General features: G+C 34.2%; 1 protein-coding gene across 1 annotated transcript in view; it reads left to right on the plus strand.

The window, feature by feature from the left end:
* The window catches only part of LOC139495418 (uncharacterized), an 8,279-nt gene extending 2,111 nt beyond the window's left edge, over positions 1 to 6,168 (plus strand). The window contains exons 3-6 of the mRNA XM_071283712.1: positions 74 to 171; positions 555 to 748; positions 1,351 to 1,460; positions 6,040 to 6,168. Of these exons, the coding sequence (XP_071139813.1) occupies positions 74 to 171; positions 555 to 748; positions 1,351 to 1,460; positions 6,040 to 6,168 (531 nt within the window). The remainder of the gene's footprint in view (positions 1 to 73; positions 172 to 554; positions 749 to 1,350; positions 1,461 to 6,039) is intronic.
* Positions 6,169 to 22,609: the final 16,441 nt, after the last annotated feature.

A 22,609-nucleotide genomic window follows, 5' to 3' on the forward strand; every position in this document is an offset into this window, starting at 1 on the left:
TCTTATGAAAATTTCTAGATCTGCCACTGAATTTGATTTATTATACATGTTATACTGTACAATTTTTTTGTAGTCTACAAGTAAAGATGGCATCCCTGTTTGGTCAATGAAACCATCACCGATCTTAAAGCTCAATATGGCACATCCTAAGATATCAAAGTCACTCAAAAGGTATAATTAATTCTTAGAACATTTATTTAATTTTAGAAAAATTGTTATTGATGTTGATCACAGAAATTAACAATTAACAACTGCTGTACCGTCCTAAACAATGAGCAACGCCCATACAGAATAGTAAATTATAAAGGCCCCAAAATGACAAAGCAGATCAGTTTAAACTAGAGACCTAATTAATGTACAAGTAAATGAATGAAAAACAAATATCTAACACAGCAATAAACGACAGCAAAATTGCATGCTCCTGACTTGGGACAGGCACGCCATACATAATGTGGCAGGGTTAAACATGTTACAACATTTTTGTGACACAGTCATATTACAATCTTTTGCAAATTAAAAAAAAATCAATGTAACATGTATATGATATTTTGTAGAAATGCCGACATAAGTGATATTATTATGCATCCTGCTAATGGAAAAAAATGGATTGAAGATCTTAATTTCAACTCCAAAACCCAAGATGGACAATCTCTAATAACAATCCCATTCAATATGTTTCTTGATGATACATCCACTCATAAAAGTAGACGCTGGATGCCACTACATTGCATTCAGATGCAACTCTCAGGTATTTTTGTTTAGGTTTGGTAATTTATAAAAGAATATTTAAATAACGTCTCACTGTAATATTTTTTTCTGTCTATGAAGAAGTAATATTAAAAAATGGTGCACACTAAATTACCTGTGTATGTTATTTTGAATAAACAGAACTTATTATTTTATTCTAAATTCCATTTTAAACCAGATTCCATGAAAAAAAATTCATGACGTCACGGTCACATGTCCCCTGTCCTCAGTTCTAATGACCTTTTGATGTAGGACCCCAATTTATTTACTTGTGATGGTGTTGATGGATTGAGTATAAAAATAAACTTTTCTTCATCAGATAAATCTTTAACAGAAAAATTAAAATCCAAGTTGTTAGCTCAAATGACCCGAGGGGCCAAGTGAGCTTATGCCATCACTAAAAACACTAAATATAAATACTGCTTAATTCTGATTTTCCGTGTTGTTAATTGAAAATTAAATAAGCAGATCCTGTAGATATGTTGAGGTGTATACAACAAAGATAGGTTTATGGTCGAGACTTTGATCTTGTTGATGATTCAACAACTATCGATGGCGAAACAAATTTTATAATGGTTAACATAACCAGTTTACTTGAAACAGCTTTTGAAGAAATTATCGACCTTACTGATATAAGTTTCACTTTACAAGTCCAGTTTATGATGGAAATGTTAGGTAACTGTAACAGGTTCTCATCGTTTACCTTTTATAGAGTATGAATGATTTGTTTACTGTTTAAGGGCTTATACGTCGACTTTCAAGATTTTCAATTTTTGCCAATGACTCCTCTTACTGACACTTTTCACTAAGAGATCAAATGTTAACTTTAATTAACTACGGTTAGACTTACCGTTTGAGTTAATAGCTCATCACAGATGTATTGCATTATCAACAATAAACAATATTTTATGGCGCAGGATTAACCTAATGCATGCAAAATTGAACTGCCCAATTCACTGACCACACCGAGAAATTATTCAACAGACTACTCCGGGTATTTTTTAAGGCTAAATTCCAAAGACTTACATCAATTGTGGACTGTTCAAAAACCTACAGGCAAGAGCTAAAGTATATTCAAATCACAAAAAAACGTAGCACCGTAAAGTTTTTCATAGCATGCAACCCATTAGGGGTTGTTAATTTTCTATCAAATGCATGGGGTGGTAGATTATCGGATAATGAACTTGTGCGCTCTTGTGGTTTTATCGACCGTAAATATCATCACCCAGGTGATCAGATTCTGGCAGATAGGGGCTTCCTACTTCAAGATGTCTTTGCAACAGAGTGCTCAGCTGAACTACTTATACCAGCCTTCACAATTACCCGCCAAAGAGGTTGAAAGCTCACGAAAGCTAGCGAGTGTAATAATTCATATTGAAAGAGTTATTGGAGTAATGAAGAATCGTTATACCATTTTGAAAGGGACTTTGAATATTGTTTTTTGGTGAATGATGAAGTTGAAGAATCTTGTTTTACCTCAATTGAAAAAAAATTGTAAGATAAATTTTGGTTGGTATGAATTTTTCAAACTTATAACAACTGTAACAATGGTAAAGAGAGGCCAACATCAAAACTTGCGTCAGTCAATTCATTGTTTTAACTACACATACATGAAATGCTCTACTCCGTGTCTGAAGGTTTATATTGACTTATATAGGAGGACACTAGGAACCCTATTTATCCGACCAGTAGAATTCTTGGTAGTGGAAGGGCCTGTGCAAGTATGAGGCTCAAGTATCTATATATGTCAGAGATGGAACTCACAAGTGTGATTGGATTGTCACCCTTCTGTGTGATGTTTAACGCTGAATACTATTAGTATTTCCTGAGCACATTTTAAGTGCAATGGTAAAACACAAGTAACGTCCGATAGCCTTAATGTAGATCATAGGAATATGTTTTCTCAGATAGAATTCGTTCATACTTTGTATAAAGATAGTTAATCAGCCGCGTGTTACCAAACAGTAAAAGGTTTTGTTTGTTGATCAGTCCAGAGCCATCATCAAGAGTTACTACGCTATACCAGAAGGCTACAATTGAAAGCCGTTCCAAGCAATCTTATCATTATTGAACACCAGTAAGATTCAGCTTAACGAAACGCCAAATTTATCTGATAACTCAATAACATCTTCCATTAGTCGTTTTCTATTATGTGACATTGTTGGCGGAGGTCTTGAACTGAACACAATAGTATATATATCTCACAAGAAACGAAGAATTGAAACAATGAGATTTATCACTGTTCGACAGATCAAATATATCTACGATACCACCAACTAATACTGGGAATATCAAAGAAACTGGAGTTGCGATGGTTACAGATGGATACGCATAGTTCGCTATGGACTTCCACAAAATAGCCCAATCGTTTTTGTTAGATGCTAAAGTGATTGTTTATGGGTTGCTTAACGTTCAGAGGCAATATTTCATGGATGTTCAGGACGAGAACATTAAATACAATAGGTAGGTCTTGTCATAATAGATGCCATCTGGGATGATGGTCGGGGAAATTTGGATTGCCACAGGAAAATGATGGTACATAAAATTAGGTCCGAAATTTTGCCTTGAAACAGGCAGCCTGCTGACCCCTCAAAGAGTTGTTGCAAGTGTTCTAAATGTGAAAAGAGCGGGGCACTCTATACAAGAGGCATCGGATTCAAAGTCCCCATTCTGAACGGACGTGACTGCGAACTTGATACATCCCGCACAGCCAAACAGACACCCCACTTCGGCAAGCATTCTACTGCCGGTCGGGAGAAGACTCCGTGACCATTTCGTTTCCCCAGTCACCCTTTGGGGATGTTGGATGCTAAAATATTTGCACACGAGCTAAGGGCAACAAAGGCAAAGATGAATTTAAAAGGCGCATGTATTATAAAGAGAATTCATCGCTGAAATTGGTTCATTACGATGAACTTGCATACACACAACCACATTGCAACGACTTATGTGAAAACCCGAGGGAGTACCTTCGAACTAAACCTTCTATTAATGCATTCGTGAGCGAGGAACGGCGAAACAATCACATAAAATATACAAAGAAATGGTTGTCAGCAAACCGGTCGAAGATGTACTGAGGAGTCATAAATCATGGGAAAACAGAGCAAGTAAGAGACCAACAGAGTCTGTTGCGCAGAGAGAAGCGTCTGACACGTGACTAGATTTATAGTACGATGGAAATTGCCTATTATTTATACGGTGTTGTACACGACATTACCATATCCCAGACTTGTTCTGTATAGTAGCACATTCACACATATTTACCGAATTTAACAAGGAGTTATTGGTGAAATCAGAAGAACCTGCATAGTTATCATTTGACACTACTTTTAATATTTCTGTACCAAGGCCGGAGTAACCGTACCAGCAGCCTATTTATATACATGATAGAAAATGTGGTGATGAACATTGTCAGTTTTGGAAGGGAACGATTTAACTTGTACTTAATATGAAGAGAGCGACAGTTGTAATTGTTGCTGATAGAGACAAATCTTTGGGCACTGCATTAAAGACACGCGTGTCTTAAGTCAAGCTTTGCGTCGAGATGTCAAACAGTGACTACGAACACATGATGGCAAGGCAGATGCAGATGTTAGAGTTTTAATGCAAACAGACAATCTAGCAAAGTTTGAAAGTTTGTACGATACACTTTCCCTAAAAACGAGTAAACCCTAAGACGACTATAATGATAACCTTTTAGATGTTTCATAAATATGGCTATATCATGGTTGTAGCAATCATATTTTAACTGTAACAACCCTTTCGATGTTAAAACATTTTATTAACGACGGTTTCAGCGGTTTGAGTGTTGAAGTAGTTATTAAATAACTGTAACAACTTTCAACTGCGACAACATTTTCGGCGTTTAAACAGTTTAATTATGACTGTTACAATTTAAAAATAGTTGTCCTTACATATTTGTGACAGTTATTTCTAGCCATATCAATATAGTTATTTTTAGTTTAAAAGGAGCTGAGACAGTTACAGATATTACCCTTTGCTTCAATTAAAGAAAATTTAGTTCTATCACAAGGTTTGGTTGTTTTTACCATAAATAAAGGTTGGTTTTGAGAAGGTACTGACACAAAGTTTTCTTAGAAAATTTAGTTCTAACACGGTATGGTCGTTTTTACTGTAAGTAACGGTTATTTCTGAGGAGGTACTGACACTCAGATTACTTAGAAAAGTTAGTTTTGACAAGGTATGGTTGCTTTTACTGTTACTTAATAAGGTTGGGTGTGAGGAGCTACAGCATTCAGTTTACTCAGGAAGTTTAGTTCTGACAAGGTATGGTTGTTTGTAATGTAAATAAAGGTTGGTTCTGAGATGGTACCGACACAAAAGTTTTCTTAGAAAATTTAGTTCTGACAAGGTATGGTTGGTTTTAATGTAAAGCAAGATTGGTTCTGAGGATAAAAAGTTTATTTTTTACAAATGTTTTTACTGTAACTTAAGATTGGTTCTGAGGAGCTACATACGCAAAATTTTCTTAGAAAATTTAGTTCCTTCAAGGTATTTTTTTTTTTATGTAAATGAAGGGCAGTTCTGAGGAAGTACCAACACAAAGTTTACTCAGAAATTTGATAGGCACTTGCCTAAGGTTGCCTGGACCCAAAGACCTAGGTGGGTAAAGTTACGGAACTTTTAAATTGAGGTCCAAAGTTGGAGTAGGGTGACCCTACCATCTCCCTTATTTAATTCATTAAAAAATCCCTACGACAAAGCTTTTGTCCCCACTAGGTACAAATGATAGGCACTTGCCTAAGGTTGCCTTAACCCAAGGCCTAGGTGGGTCAGTGGGTCAAGTTACGGAACTTATTAAATTGACCCTACCACCCCCTTAATTTACCAAAAAAAAAATCTTAATTGTATACAGATACCCCAGTGTTTTTTTTCTCTCCAGAGATTAGGTTGAGAGGCCAATCAGAATTCATATTTATTCAATGGGATTTTTTTTCAATAACAGTACACCGTCGGGGCTTGCAAAAATATATCCGACTGTTTTGGAAATCGGATGCTCTTTGCAACAATGTTTTACAAGTTAAGTCCTATTAGTGATTCAGGCTCTTGTTGTGGAAGACATGAATATTCAATCCACCTTTCAACACTGTAAAAATAAAACCCGAAGTAAAACCTATGTAATAAAAACATACAACATAATAAAATATTTCACAATTTTAAAATCAACAACTATTTAAAAAGTAACTACTATACCAATCACAAAAGATATACTAAGTTGACAATCTAGTTGGAACCCATTTGATCAACAACGAGATATTTTATTTCATTTAGGTCAAGAAAGATTTTCTGAGATTTGTACTGGCTGAGGATGGAGTGGAAATAGATCAAGATTACTTTTCATTTTCACTCAGAGTTTCCCATGGAGAGAAGGACAACTGGCTGAGGTTTGAGTGGAAATAGATCAAGATAGCTTTCATTTTCTCTCAGCAAACACCAGTATTATGCTGCTAACAGATGACGAATGATGAGCGTTATCCACTGCCAACCATTCAGATTGATTGATTGTTTGTTGCTTAACGTCCAGTGACAAATATTTCATGCAAGTTTCAGGACGAGAACAAGTTCACAATAAATACAATAGGTAGGTCTTGTCATAATAGAGGCAATTTGGGATGATGGTCGGGGAAATTTGGAATGCCACTGTAAAATGAGAGTATATTGGATAAGGACAGAAATTTTGTCTTGCAACAGGCTACCTACGGGCCCTCAAAGAGTTGTTGCAAGTGTTCTTAACGTGCAAAGAGCGTGGCACTCTCTTTACACGAGACATTGGATTTAACGTCCCCATTCTGACCTGACGTGTCTACAAACATCCGACACAGCCAAACGGACGCCCCACTTCGGCAAGCGTTTTAAATAGCTTTTATTTTTTCTCACCAAACACCAGTATTATGCTGCTAACAGATGACGAAGTTTGGGCGTTATCCACAGCCAACCATTCAGTACCAGGAAGTAGCGGTTGGTATTTTTATGTTCTGCCAACAATGTTGGATAATATATAGATTTTTATGCCCCCCCCCCCCCCCCCCCCCCCCCGGAAGAAATAGTGTGGTGCATATTAATTTACACTTGTAAATCTGTCCAGATTGGGGTGCATGACTTGTCCGGCTGTTCTCTCCTACAGTTTTTGAGCTGCAGCATTCATATTTGGTAGGATGTTTATACACGTAAAGGTGGTGTGTATGCAATCTTAGGGTACATGCCAAAGGCGGATTTAGGACCTGCGCCTAAAGTGTTATACAATTCAGCGAGAAAAAATTAAGACTCAAGTTGATGTCTAAAATTAAAATGGGATGACTTAACAAATTGAGGTTTTATTTAATCTTACCTGCAGTAGATGGGAAACAATATACTTTGTCGCTATTCCTGGCTGACCAAGCCGCTTGAACTTTGGCGTCATACAACAATTAATTTTCCATTGTGGCGTCAGATGTTTTGTTTTATGAAGTCAAAATTTTATGGGAACCGGGTTGATATACAGCAATGGCAGACAAATAGCGATAAGAGGTATTGGCAAATGGGCATTTACAAGGTTCTTTATAGCTTTCAATGAATAGGTTACCGATCTTGTTCCATTCACTCGTCTTTGCATTAAAGGTGTTTTCTTCTGAGAATCAAATGCATTTTTAAAAATAACCCCCAGATAAATATAAAGGATATACACAAGATTTTGGAAATGCATAAACAATATGTATGAATGGTTACTTCCACATGATTGGATAAAAAGAAAAGAGTTGGTTGTGGTGAATGAGTTGTTATGCACCAGCGGGAAATTATGCCGGAGTATGTCTTGGAACTTGTTAGAGAACTATACGCTTATCCTGTTGAATTCCAAAATATGGGGCATATGTGGGAATCATAGTACACTGGGTATAAAATGTGTAATTATAAATGGTCTAAAACTGCAAATATTGTGTTTTTATAAATGAAGTGAAATATGATGCTAATACATATGTGAAGTGTTAGCTACAGGGCATTTGGTTTTTAATGGCCCAAGAGCATCTGGAAACCTCATTATCACTGGTGATAATTCAACAATCTGTCATTCCTCCTGATGGAAGTTCTTTGGGTTTAATGTTCAATTCGATGAATAAATTTTCTATTCTACTTATCCATTTACGCCACCTTATTTCAGCATTGTTCTCGTGAACCGGAAAACTCGGAAAAATTGGTAAAGACGCAGCCATGGTTTTATTATCAGTGTCACTAATTAATAAATAAAAAATAAGTTTTATGAACTGGTATTACGTAAATAGTGTATTGTAATATATCATTAGGAATTGCATCAGGCCCAGCTGATTTACCTTTTTTAATTTTTCTTAATATCTTTTTAACCTCAGAATATGTTATAGGGGAGTGTGTATTCTCATTTTTGGGTCAAGTGATTTTCAGCTTCTTTTATGAATTTTTCTATGTTTGTTTGGAAACCCAAGTTAATATTTTTATAAGCGCCTTGGTTTTAAAAGTTATTTTCAGCATTTTTAGTATTTTCATAAATGTACCCCACATCTCTATCTTCATTCTCTTAAGGTCTTAGCGAATTTAATGTTTGCCAGTATTCCTGTGAATTTTGTTGATTAAATGACTACTTAATTTATATTAAAGACAAATCCCTCTATTGTTTCTGCGCATTCCGCCTTGCGTCGCCTTTGTTTCGTTTTTTTCTATGACGTGCGTCAATTTTTCCGCGAAACATTTTAAAAGACGTCGTCGCCGATAAACTATATGCTATAGCGGCCTAGATGGCTCGATTTAAGGGTCGCTTTGTACGACAACAGGAGAAAGACAGACGTGTACAGTTATCTGAACTCGTTTCCGATAGAAATGTTGCCGATCATACGAAAAACACAGAGGCTACGGACACATACCAGTCTATCTGGCTACCAGGAGAAAGACGGATGTTTGAGCCATACCAAGTTTCAAAAGATTTGAAAGCAGGATGCACCGACTGTGGGAGCACCTTGCATATTACAGACATAGTGGCTAAGACCAATTGTGGTTTATGCTTTTTTATGTATAGTCTTTGCGAATGTGGAAGTATGAATGCTATCAAATCAGGAAAAGTATATCATGATGCTTCAAAGTTTAAAACCAGACCCATCTTTGATATTAATTCTAAAGCTGCAATTGGTAAGTTTATAGTGTTCATGCCTACACACATATAATATATCCAATATAATTCACATTAATACCATATTGTTTCAGCATCGAATTCAGAATTGCAAAAATCAATAACGACGTACACATTTTATTTTTATACAAAATGTAACCGTTGAAGCAACAAACGTAAAGCAGTAGACAATCTATAATACTAAAATTACGAGGTCCAATTTGTCAGCCGTCATCGGGTAAAAACGACAAATCAAAGAATTCAACTCTATATATATCTAATATAGGACAATGGTGTAGATTAAAAATTACACCACTCAAGACCCTTTTGTTTTCAGCATAATTAATATTGCCAATTATTAACAAGTTCCGGGTCGAATCCGATACCGATACAAATAGTATATTCAGCTATTACCTTATCTCTGTACGTTCCGCATTTGACAGGCGCACCACCAAACGGTGTATTTAGGATTTTGTTATATACACGGGTCATAATAAAAGGACTGACACTACTAAATTCAATCATTGTCAAATTGTTCCCTATTGTAGTTTTATTCAGCAATCAGCAAGACTTTCTAAGATAACTAATATAGGACAATGCTGTTGATTAAAAAATACTCCATTCCTGGATAGCCAGGACCTTTTATTTTCCAAATAATTAATTTATCCAAAAATTGATAAGTTCCAGGTCGACGGGTTCAAACAGAAAGATTTGAAAGCAGAGAAAACTGTGTATCTTATAATAATCGACATGACTTATTAGATGACAATACCAATTACTAAAATAAGGCTTAGGCATAGTTATATACTTTAATTCGGTCACGGACCCGCGATATCACGGGTGTGTACTTGTATTATCTATGATTACTCTTCTTAATCGTTTTGATCGAGAAATGTACTTTTACTCTTATGTATAAATATTTACATGTTAAAAACAACATTAAACACAACTGTATTTAAATAAGCAACAATGTCATTTTATTTTGAACATGTAACGTTTTGTATGTGACGTCATCAAAAAGGGTGCTTTCAATGACGTCACAGTAAGCATAAGCAAGTACCCGAATAGTGTAAAATGTTAAATTATAGTATCGTTAAAATAAATGATCATTTAAAACGTGTCTTTTTTAATGCTTTAATAACTCAATACAAAGATTTTCTGATAATAATTTAAGGTATATACTTAATCCAACCACTACCCAGAATATATTTGTTCTGTCAATGCCAAGTTTGCGGTCTAAGTCAGTCTTTAAAAAACTTGATACATGTGGATCATCTGATTTGATGTAAAGCATACGAAAGATGGTGGCTTGTTGTTTCCCGGAGTGTAAACTACTTCTTTAACAAAGTCTTTTTTATTGACCATGGACATTACTTCAAGGACTTAGTGTGCTTCCTAGTGTGTAGTATGCAGACATGAAACCCAAACATAACTAAAGAACAGCAAATGTTTTGCAAATTGTAACTATCTTTAAGGACAGGTTGGCAACATACACAACTTTCATTAATTGCGTTGATTCCGACTGGAAAATTGCAAATGTAGTATTTTAAGTTCAACATGTTTAGATCAGTTTTTTTTTTGTTGATTTTGAGCACAAACTGTTAGGTACTTGTTTTTTCCTGAAATAATTTTATTTCTATTCATTTCCTTGTCCAATTGATTTGATCAACAGTGATCTTGATTAATATGTCTACTCACATTTGCAACATGGTCTTTCAAAACAACAGCTACCATTATTTTTCCATCCTGACCCAAACGTTTTATCACATTTTAAACTCCTTTTCTTGTATCAACCCAATCCATTTTAAGACTCAAAGACTTTTTAATAAGTGCAAAGTTATGGATGATGAATCCCATTTCTTTCTAATATGTAAAATAAATGATCATTTAAGACGTGTCTTTTTTAATGATTTAATAACTCAATACAAAGATTTTCTGACAATAATTTAAGGTATATTCTTAATCCAACCACTACCCAGAAACTGAGGACATGGGGCACTTGAGGTCCTTTGTTGTTTTTAATGTGTTGGTTTATTTTTATTTTATATCATCATCATATTGTTGTTATTACATGAAATTGTCATACATTTGGTCCTCTTAAGGGTGTAATTTGTGCATTAATCAAGATGTCAAAACATGAAATACCACCATTCTTCTCCCTCACAATCAGCAATTTGTAATTTTTCATCAGCTATCTGTAGTTTTTTTTTATCGCTAGATTAATGAATATTTGCGACAGTAAAATCTAGTTTTACAAATACCCTGCGTAAAACATAATACAGTGTTCTCAATTCGATAAATACCATTTGACTTACTAGGCAAACATAATGAGGTTACTAAAATGCATTACAAACCTACTCATATGTGAGATAGCCACTTTTCTATTGTTAATGTGTTTTTGGTGATTGATATTTTTAGCATTTGTTTTTTACTGGTTTGCATGACCTTTCATTTTATGCACCAAAGTGTTAAATCCACTCATTAAAGTGACTTTGAAACTTCCAGAAAGAGGTTATAAATAAAGGCAACAGTAGTATACCACTGTTCGAAACTCATAAATCGATAGAAAAAACAAATCCGTGTTACAAACTAAAACTGAGGAAAACGCATATCAACATTGTCATATTTATATCATGTATTGGTTATTTTGCAGATGATCATGAAGTATATGTAGAAATGACACCAAAAAGGCAAACAGTTTTTGACTGTCCTGTGGAAAATTGTACAAAGCAGTTTTCAGATGCATCAAGTAACATTAAATAATAAATAATATTTTTTATTTCTAGGATTTCCAGCAATGTGTTCTAGATGAACTTGTTTACAGTTTTGGAGCTGGCAATCCGGTACCGGAATGATTTTCTGGCACAGCCTGAAGATGACAACTACAACAGGTGTCATCGCCATGCTGCCTACAGGCAATACATTCTATGGATTCATGGATATTTGGGGGCCGGCAATAGGAGGTTATACCCAGCTGTTGTGTGTAGAGAAAAAGGGACAAGTATCCCGATGCAACTGGCCAGTATGTTGGGATTGTTGGTGGCAGACTTGGATAAATAAAATAGTAATATGAAAGGTTTTATTTTCTGAACACCAAACTGAAGAATAATGATCTGAATCAACAATAGCACAAAGCATAGACCAAATAATTACATATGGGAAAAGTTCCATGAGAAAACAACATATTATTTTTTTGTACATAAATGAGGCAGTTACTTTTCTCGTTTGAATTGTTTTACATTGTCATTTCGGGGCCTTTAATAGCTGATTATGTGGTATGTGCTTTGCTCATTGTTGAAGGCTGTACGGTGACCTATAGTTGTTAATTTCTGTGTCATTATGAAATATAGATTACAGTGATTTAATTTTAGTCTGGATACTGATGAACTACCACTGTTCATTGGTTGTTGTTTGGTGAGAGCCAAAGATCTGTGTTGAAGACTGTACTGTAACATTAAATTGCTTACTTCAACTATATGGTGTTTTCGAGTGAGAGTTGTCTCATTGGCATTCATACCATATCTTCTTATGAAATTTTAAGTCAGTGAACCATGAAATATAGGTTACAATGATCTTATTTTGTCTTGATAGATTCTAATTATCTTATTTTGTCTTCATGTTGATTGACTACCATAGATGCAAGTTGTTGAACTGTGAAATGGCACTCGCAATCGGAACAACAGACCAAATCAGAGAAATTTATCATTGACCAATGAATTATGCAAATAATGTAAAGGTCAGATATTACTAACCAGACCAAAAAATGTACACCTTGCCTAAACCAAATATATTTCACCTATTCCATATGATTTTTGAAAAAACAGCAAACAAGTTAAAAAAAAAATGTTTGTGAGTTTTCCATTGAAAACACTGTCACATGTCGCCGAGAAATGACAAGTTTTAACAGGAAGTTCATGATCAATGACAATAATATCACTTTACATGGTATAGCACCCTGGGATATAACTTTGAGCCATATATTTAGTACTAAATTACAATGAATTAGTATCATTAGCATACAAGGTCTATTCTAATTCGTACAATACAGGTACACAATCAATAAGAGCTGATCTAGGATCAAATGTTAGGCGATTTTATTTTTGTCTGAACATAACAAACTTTCTAAAATGCTTCAACAATTCATTATGCATAAAATATTATAATCAACTAGTAGTTAAACGGACATCAATCCATCAGTCCAACTGTAATCGAGAGTTTTTTTCTGGGTATTCCTTGTTAAATCTGGATATCTTGTGTGCGACAAGATCAGCTGTTGATGGTGGCAAGGTTGGTGCAAGTGCTGCTGACACTCTCCTTGGGTCATTGACAGCAGCACTTTTCTGTTCATCCCAACGGGATCTTGTACTCGGTTTTCTACTACAGTTTTTATTATGGTAGGGACATGGTGATAGTCTTTGTCCTCCCTTTTGGCATACACTGACCACTGTATACCAGTCTTGCTGTAGTATCTCTGATACCTAAAAAAAAGATTTAATGTATAGAAATACCCAATAGTGTACCAAGTGATAGACGACCCAATAGATCAAATATTTACGGACTTCCCAAAAAAGTTTGTATTGCAGTCTGCATATTATGGAGGCTGACAGTATTGTACTATTCCATAAACGATTTTTCCAAATAAAAACAAGAATGTGTCCATAGTACATAGATGCCCAATTCGCACTATCATTTTCTATGTTTAGTGGATCTTGAAATTGGGGTTAAAATCTAATTTGGCATTTAAATTAGAAAGTTCTTAACATGGGGAATATGTGTACTAAGTTTCAGGTTGATTCGACTTCAACTTCAATTGCCTTGACCAAAATCTACTAGTACATATGTTTGTTTAGAGGCAAACTAAAGCAAGACTCCGGGTGCGGGATTTTCTCGATGTGTTGAAGACCCATTGGTGGCTTTCGGCTTTTTTCGACTCTTTAGTCGGGTTGTTGTCTCTTTGAAACATTCCTCATTTCCATTCTCAACTTTATGTGACGTTAAGTTGGAAATCCAGGATAAGTCAAGGATGTTCAAATCATGGTCATATACATACATGTATCTATGATGAAATTAGGAAATATTCATGGGCGGATACAGCCATTTTTAAATAAGGGGGTTGCAACCCAGGAGAAAGGGAAGTTCCAATCATATTACCCCATTCAAAAGCATTGATCGTCAAAAAAAAGTTGGTTCTGACCCCATAACCCCCTACTGAATAAGAATTTAACGACGCCGTTATACTTACGACAAACAGGTACTTATTTAAAATTGATACTAAAACATATTACTTCGAAAAAATACTTATAATAGCAACAAATTAACATATATTCTTTTTATTTTATGATATACATCCCAAGGGTGACTGGGGTATAGAAATATGGTCACTTGGTCTTCTCCCGACCGGCAGTAAAACGCTTGCCGAAGTTGGGCGTCCGTTTGGCTGTGCGGGATGTATCAAGTTCGCAGTCACGTCCGGTCAGAAGGGGGACCTTAAATCCGATGCCTCGTGTAAAGAGAGTGCCACGCTCTTTGCACGTTAAGAACCCTTGCAACAACTCTTTGAGGGGTCCGTAGGTGGCCTGTTGCAAGGCAAAATGTCTGTCCCTATCCAATATACCCTCCTTTTCCGGTGGCAGTCCAAATTTCTCCAACCATCATCCCACATGGCCCCTATTGCATCAACCTACCTATTGTATTTATTGTGAACTTGTTCTCGTCCCGAATATGCATGAAATATTTGCCACTGGACGTTAAGCAACCAACAATCAATTTTATTTTATAATGTATAATAGCTTTGTGAATTGATTCTTAGCTTATTTTGTTACGTTTTCCTAACGTACTGTGGCAAGTTGTTCACTTATTTTCCGGACGAAATAGTAGCAATAACGAAAAAAAAAAACAATACTTAAATGTGTTCATCAAAATAGAATAAGAATTTTGACAGCTACTGAACAATGAAGAAATATTACAAAGGGCATACATTTTGAGAGAACAATATTCGCCTACGATAAAAAAAAAAACAAAAAAACAAACCTCCTTTACTGTAACGTAGTATATACAGAAGGGCAAAATACATTGAAAGATGATACACTCCTACATACATGTACTTATATTCTTGCATTACTATACAATGTTGTAACTTTTAAAGGATTAAATTCAAACTAGGAGGTATCGTTTTTTGTTTTTGGCATAAACAAATATTACAGTGTGTTTCGTCTTGCTCCCCTCGGTGAAATTACAATACTTGCACGCCCTTTCCTTCATTCTCAATCCGCCTCTGGATAAAATTTAATTTTTAAATGCCTTTGCGTAGTTTTGATAAAGCGATAATTATAGATATATCTATGGCAAGCCGTCTTGCTATTTATTTGTATTTCTAGATATCTCATATATATAATTTTATTTTTATATTATATGAGATATATTATATTATTGCATAGCAATATAATATTTCCCACAGAAAGTAACCACTAGTGCAATAAATCTTCAAAATTCATGACGTCATAGACGACAAAATCTTATTTTAAACCAATTTTTACTCTCAAATATTTTATTGTTATACAATAAAAGGGTTATTGCATGAATATTGGGGAATATTTATGCAATAACCCTATGTTATATGAGATCTCTCATACAGTTTATAAGATATCTTATATACTTTATAAGATATCTAATAAAGTATACGAAATATCTTATAAATATTTTTAATATAAGGATATCTGTGGACGGCGACGACTGAATGTTTGATCGCTATGTCTCTCTTTTTCGATAAAAGTCGAAGGCTCGACAAAATGCATTTACAAAAAATGATATTATTCTCACTATTTAAATGATCTTTTCTTTTCTGAAATAGGTCTTTAGCATAATTTGTTTTCTTTTTTAGACCTTACTATCTATGAGTACCCACATTATCTTTAAGCAGATCAATGGATATTGAATCCAGACCAGACAGTCAAGAGAATTTACCGTAAATAGAAAATTAGCAAAAGTGACAGCAACACACGTTTGTGTCGATTGGTGTGATAGATTTTGGACAGGAGTAGCAGACTGTGGTGCGTTGATTCCAAAATCTTGACAAAACAACAACTGAACACCTTTTTGTCTCTTTCAAGTAGGATTGTGCTATTTTTTTTTTTTAAATGCCAGAAATTAATATGGGATAGTTTGAAGAAAAAACTTTCAAAATGACACATATTAGCACAAGGATTCATTGCAATTAGACAGTTTCTGATTTTGTGTATTTTCAACTTTTTATTTTTTTATAAACTAAATAATTTGATGACCTGCAAGTATTTTTTAAATATAAACACGCAAGTCTCAAGTGTGGTTCATGCATTTTTTAGCCGTTTTTCGTTTAAAAAGGGGTTTCCCTTAAAAGATAATTTAATCAAGACATCAAAATAAAATATTGAACTTGATTTCAAATTCATTTTATTTTCCTGTTTTTGCCATGTTTTTATCAAATCTTAGCATATTTTTAAGTGAGAAAAGAAGACTTCTTCATGCTTCTAGTGTTCCACACTCAATTTAAAACATTGTCACATTTCATATGCAGTCTTACAACTAAGCCCGAGAAATCACATCAAAATGATGTTGGGCTTATCATCTGCAACACTTAGAAAAACACCATAATTTCAAATTAAACTGTCACTCCAATTAAAATTTGTTAGATGACAGGAAGCACATGTTATTTTATCCTGATCCACAAGTGGTAATTGTTGCATACTAGTAAATGGATTAAAAGTAAAAATACACGACACTGCCTCCCCCTTTTTTGAGAGGTTTTATATAAAAATGACCCTCCTTTGCTTTTTATAACATACTATATAAAATTGCAATTACGTTTGATAACTATATATTGATTTGGGGTATGTATGATCTTCATTTCATATAAGAATATGCTATTCAGAATCTTAAAATTATAATAGAATGAAATTCAAAACAGTGTGGCTGTGGCCATTGATTGACACATTAAATTCATCCATTGACTGGGACAATTTAGGTGAACGTTTGTATGTAACGACCACTGCTCACTATGTACTTTTTAAAGACACTTAAACTATGGGGTCACCAAAGGTTCTCAACTACTCAATAAAGTAATTAGAAAAACTCATCAGAAATAACACGATGTTTTGATTTATATCAATTATATAAATCAAAACATAAAGGTTATTCCTGATGAATTTTTTGAATTATTTTATAATTAAAGGCGTTAAGAACCCTTTGGTGACCCCACAGTTTAAATGTCTATCGTAGGTACGTCGTAAACAGTGGTCGTTACAGACAAACGTTCATGTAATTTGTCCCAGTCAATGGATGAATTTAATGTGTCAATCAATGTCCACAGCCACACTGTTTTGAATTTTATTCTATACTAAATAAAACTAATATATGAATTAATATGTTCACCTTCAGAATAAGTTCCCAATGTCCCCCCCCCCCCTTTTTTTCATGGGAAAAATTTGGTTCATTGTTTAGGGAATCACTGATGACTAGAGTGGCCCCCTATTAGGTCAGTCGGAGCCGCCCCCCCCCTCCCATTTTACAAAAAGTTCTGGATCTGCTCCTGACTATAGGTACTGAATGTTATGTTACATGTATATTAAAATTGATACATTTTTTAGGCCAGAATGGCACACCCCTACCATAAAAATATTGAGGTATCATTTAGTATCAATGGGATCTATAAATATATCCCTTAGATGAGAAAAGACCTAATTGTTCTTCTTGTATTCTTTTTTTTTCTTGACAATCTATCAATACATGCAATAAGAGAGTGTGGCTGAGCTCTCATAGTATTTAAGTAACAACAAATTAATGTATATGTAATGAACTTAATTAAGCTGTTTAAATTTACTGAAATTTACCATATTAAAGATTCAAAGCTTAAATATATAACATATAAAACTATGAAAAATAATACATTATTCAAAACTCGTGCTTCTTCTTTTTAATATCTGATGAGGTATTGTGTACATGTAGATGTAAAACTAAATCAGAATATTTACTTTTTACTTTGTACTTTCTTTACTTGAGGGTTTATCAAAAATTTACACACTCAGTTTTTGTTTTAAACATCTGTTTTATGTAATATCATCTGTGGATGACATATTTATACCTCTACTTAACCATTTTATAATTGAGAGAAGATATGAAATTTTCACTCTGAAGGGCTTAGTTGGAAGACTGTATGTTATATTCTGGCTTTCAATGTTTTTTGTGTTTTTTGTTTGTTGTTGAACGTGCAAATTGTGTTCTGACCAATGAAACTTATTAAGCAGTTTATTGAGCTTGATTTTGTTGTTCTTTAAACAATGAAAAACCATTTTATTAATTTAAAAACTAGGAGAAATTCATCATCTGTTTATCTCTAAGGTTGCTTCTACTCAGTGAAATATTACCATTTTTATAGATCAATAATATTAGATAAATCAGTATGTCACGTGCAGGTGAAGTTATTTCTTCTAAATGAAACATCATTACTTTCCTCATTTTCATAAAATTATAAATACTTTTAAAAAAAATAAAGTTTGGATCTATTTGGTATGATTACCAATGAGACAGTTATCCACGAAAGTTCAGATGAGATGAATGCGAGCAATGAAAGGCAATCATACGACCTTCAACATTATAAGAAACAGCCATACCGTTTATTCATCTATAAACGGTCCCGACATAAAAAAAATATGAAACAATTCAATTGAAAAAGATAACGGTCTATATAGTACATCTTATGTAATCATCGTTAGTGTTAAGCCTTAAACTGACCAAATCACAAATATCGACCTGTAAACTAACTATGTGCATTTATTGCTCTATTGAATATAACTGTGTAAACCTAATTTTGTGACTGAATTCAGTCATTCTATTTTTTACTTTTGTAGAATTGGTCTTTTCAACAAATATTTACTGAATTTGTGTTGACTGAATTCAGTCATCTGTTTTATAGATGTTAATACTATGTAATCTCACTTGGTGTTATTTAAGTCTTATGAAACACTCTTATTTAGTTCAATTTCTTGTAGCTTCTTTCAAATGTTGTGTGACTGAATTCAGTTAACATTTTGTGAAAATGATGAACAGGATACAGAGTTAATTTCATTTAGCTGTTATTCTGTTATATGTTGTTTGTATTTAATCTGTAATCCGAATTCTGTTTTATCTGAATTTACAGTCTGGGTTTTATTTAAGAAGCAACAAGTACAAATAAGAGTGAATTTACTTTCTAATACACTGATAGAAATCTTTGATATAAAGATGAAACCGAGTGACTGAATTCAGTCAAATAATAATAACAATACAATGGTTTTTTTTTCTTCATATTTAGTAAGTTGATAATACTAATAAAGCATTTATGAAAATATTTCTTTGCCACGGTTGACGTTTTAATCCGTTTTAAATAAAATGGAAATGAAATTATGCACATTGCATACAATGTTGAATGCTAAATGGTATAATATAATGAATAAGATATCTACTATAAGTTCAACCCTTGAGATTTGACAAATCAGAAAATTGGCAAGTTGAACCAGACAGTGTTAGTAGCATTATAACCAATGAGAGTAAAAGAAGGGATTTATTCCCTCAAAGTCTTACACTGGATTCTTAAAGTTATAGGATATGAAATGCATAAACTGAATGCAGCCTCAATCAAACCATCAACACCAACTGAGACGGGAATTAGCCAAACCATGACTGTTGAGGATAGAGACTGCAAGAGGCATACCATCTGATTTTTTATATGACTTTCCTATCGATATAACTTACACCAATGTTACTGATATTCTACATGCATCTACAGCCCTTGGATGGTGTAAGCTTCCCAAAAAGCGCGTATAGTGTAATGGTGTATGGCATATGGTGTAAGGTGTATGGTGTATGGTGTATGAGAAATGGTGTGATTGTGTCACGTGCGATCGGGAATGGTGTGAATGAACGGTGTACAACATTTCATTGGTTGAAAACGAAGTTCTTTTTATTTTAATTTTTCGGATTGTAAACATTAACAATAATAATAATCTTAATATTTGAAATTTAATTGCGTTAAGGGTAATTTCGGATCGTGTATGGTGTAATGTGTATGGTGCAAAGGTGTAACGTGTATGGTGTAATGGTACAAGGTGTATAGTGTAATGGTGGAAGGTGTTAGTGGGAAGTTTACACCAGCCAAGGACTACATACTTCTTGTTTGACGATTAACGAGCACCTTGCCAGTCATTTTTGAAAAAGTCAGTTTGTGATGCCAATGTTTTTAATATACTGACAATTTCAGATCAGTTCAATATAAATAGTGTTAAGGACAAAAGTTTCAACTACATAGATGCCAAATGTATATACATTCGTGCCAACTTTGTAGAGGATTTTTATGCCCTTCAAATAGAACTTATGTTCCAGGTTGTAAGTAGAGACTCGTTGATAGTAAGCGAGGAATTTCTATTAAATATAATATCTGTTTTTGTAGTAATAATAAGGCACCTGATATTTGGGACTATTTTACACCCCATTCCAGATTCTACTTTATGAGCGTTTCTTTTTTACCCGTAAATGTGTGTTCAACCACATTCTTCATACATTAAATGTAACAAAAAAGTTCCAGTACATTAGTAGCACTGAGGACATTTTTTTTTTCACTGAAGATAATAAATAAAAAAAGAATTGTTTATGAAATACACATGTGATGTGTTGATTGATAGTCGCTGGAAAAGCGCAAAAGATGGTCAGAAATTTCCTTAGTCTTATTGATAATAACAGGGGAACCGCTATTTTTACAACAAGGCAAGCATTTCGGTGTCTTGGTCAATGCAGTGACCGTTATCTAGATGGTACATGCAAGTCTATCCCACGTTCATATACACAGATTTTACCTATACATGGTTTTTACCAAGATAGAGTTATACCTTTTGTTTTTTCACTATGACTCGCCAAGTGGGACATTATAGACAATATTTTCCCATATGAAAAGAAAGTATGCAAGAATCACAAATAATCAGTTTGCACCTTCGGATTTCGAAGTAGTTATGACGTCAGCTGCTGAAACCGAATTCCATGTGGCTGTTTATTTCGTTAATGCCAAGCCATATGGGGAAACGTACAGAAATTAGGTCTCACTTGGCCATACGACCGAAATCCAAATCTTTGCAAATGTACAACAATGTATGTGTGTGTATATGTGTAGTTTTGTATGTGATTGTGTTTGTGTGTGGATGTGTATGTGAGTATTAGTGTGTGTATGTGGGTGAATGTGTATGTATATATGTGTGTGTATGCAAATACGTGTTTATTAGTGTTAAAATATATATGTATATATGTTTGTGTACATATGTGTGTATATGTGTTTATTTGTAAGTATGTCTATGTATGTGTGTTTGTGGGTCTGTGTGTGTGCTTTTTGTCATATGCCTCATATCAAATGTATTTGAATACTAAGTAACACAAATAAACAAAACAATGATGAGCGCTTTGTTTTGCAGAGACCATGATCACGCCAGAAGATTTCACGGAATTTTGGCAAAGTAATGTGGCCAGCGAGGCAGAGGGAAAGTTGAAAGGGGAGATACCACACACAATTCAACAAACTGTCAGGAATAACCTCCTGTTGAGGCTGTTGCAGTCGAACGCACAAAGGCCTGGAGCCGTCAGGAATATTACACAACAATCGACTGAGTAAATTTTACCACTGTCACCAATGTGGCGAAGAAATAACAACTATAGATGACCGACTCGACCTCATCGCCTTCAACATTGGTCAAAGCAAATATCGCATAGTCATGACTCATCCTCAAAATTTCAGACTGTTTAAAACCAAAATACTATATAAAATGGTATTCCTGCTATTACATTGACATACTTTCTCGGAACCGGAGTACTTTACAAATGTTGACATAACATCACACGCTTCCCGGATAATGGAACAAAATTGCAACAAAACAGGCAAAAAAGATCAAACTGGTCCCATTTATGATTATGACAAAAGATGAAGCTGTATTTAAGCACCTGAAAATGTATTTATTACTTTAAAACCAGTTTAAATTTTTCAACTGCTCTTATCAGAGTTATGTAGTTCCAAATAGCCACCATATGGAAAAGGAGAAGTGTCGAGTTTTTTCGTCATCATAATATCTCAAAAGATACAATCAATTGTACTTGTTTGGCTTAATAAATATTTTGATATGAGCGTTACTGATGACTTTTATGTAGACGGAACGCGCGTCTGGCGTACTAAATTATAATCCTTGTACCTTTGATAATTACTCATACCATGGACATAAAATGATAGCGAGATGGATACGTGAATCGAGGATGCCGAAAATAACACATCACTTATATGTTGCGAAAGGTAAGTGTTTTTAAAATGTATTTATAAAATACTTTACTATTGGTAGCATAACTAACATGTTTCTAACCAGTTTGTACTGTGTCATGAATGTACTATAAACACATTATGTTAAGTAAAATATTCTAGTATAATGAAATTGCTATTTTTCAGGTTTAAAGAAAAACGTTGGCTAAACTTTCAATGGAAAAGACTGCAACGACCTTCAGCCATGAATTAAAACCTTTACTGAAACATTTCAGGTACATTTGTATATGTAATATGTGGTTGTTAACAGATGTTTTTAATCCCCCGCTGTTGTCGAATGACATCAAGTTGTGGGTAGCGTCACTTTTACTGTTCTTCAGTTATTTTCCCTTAATTACTTTATATGGTATGAAAGTGGTGCAGCATCCACTGGA

Source organism: Mytilus edulis, chromosome 11, assembly GCF_963676685.1.
Source record: "Mytilus edulis chromosome 11, xbMytEdul2.2, whole genome shotgun sequence".
Lineage (NCBI taxonomy): Eukaryota > Metazoa > Mollusca > Bivalvia > Mytilida > Mytilidae > Mytilus > Mytilus edulis.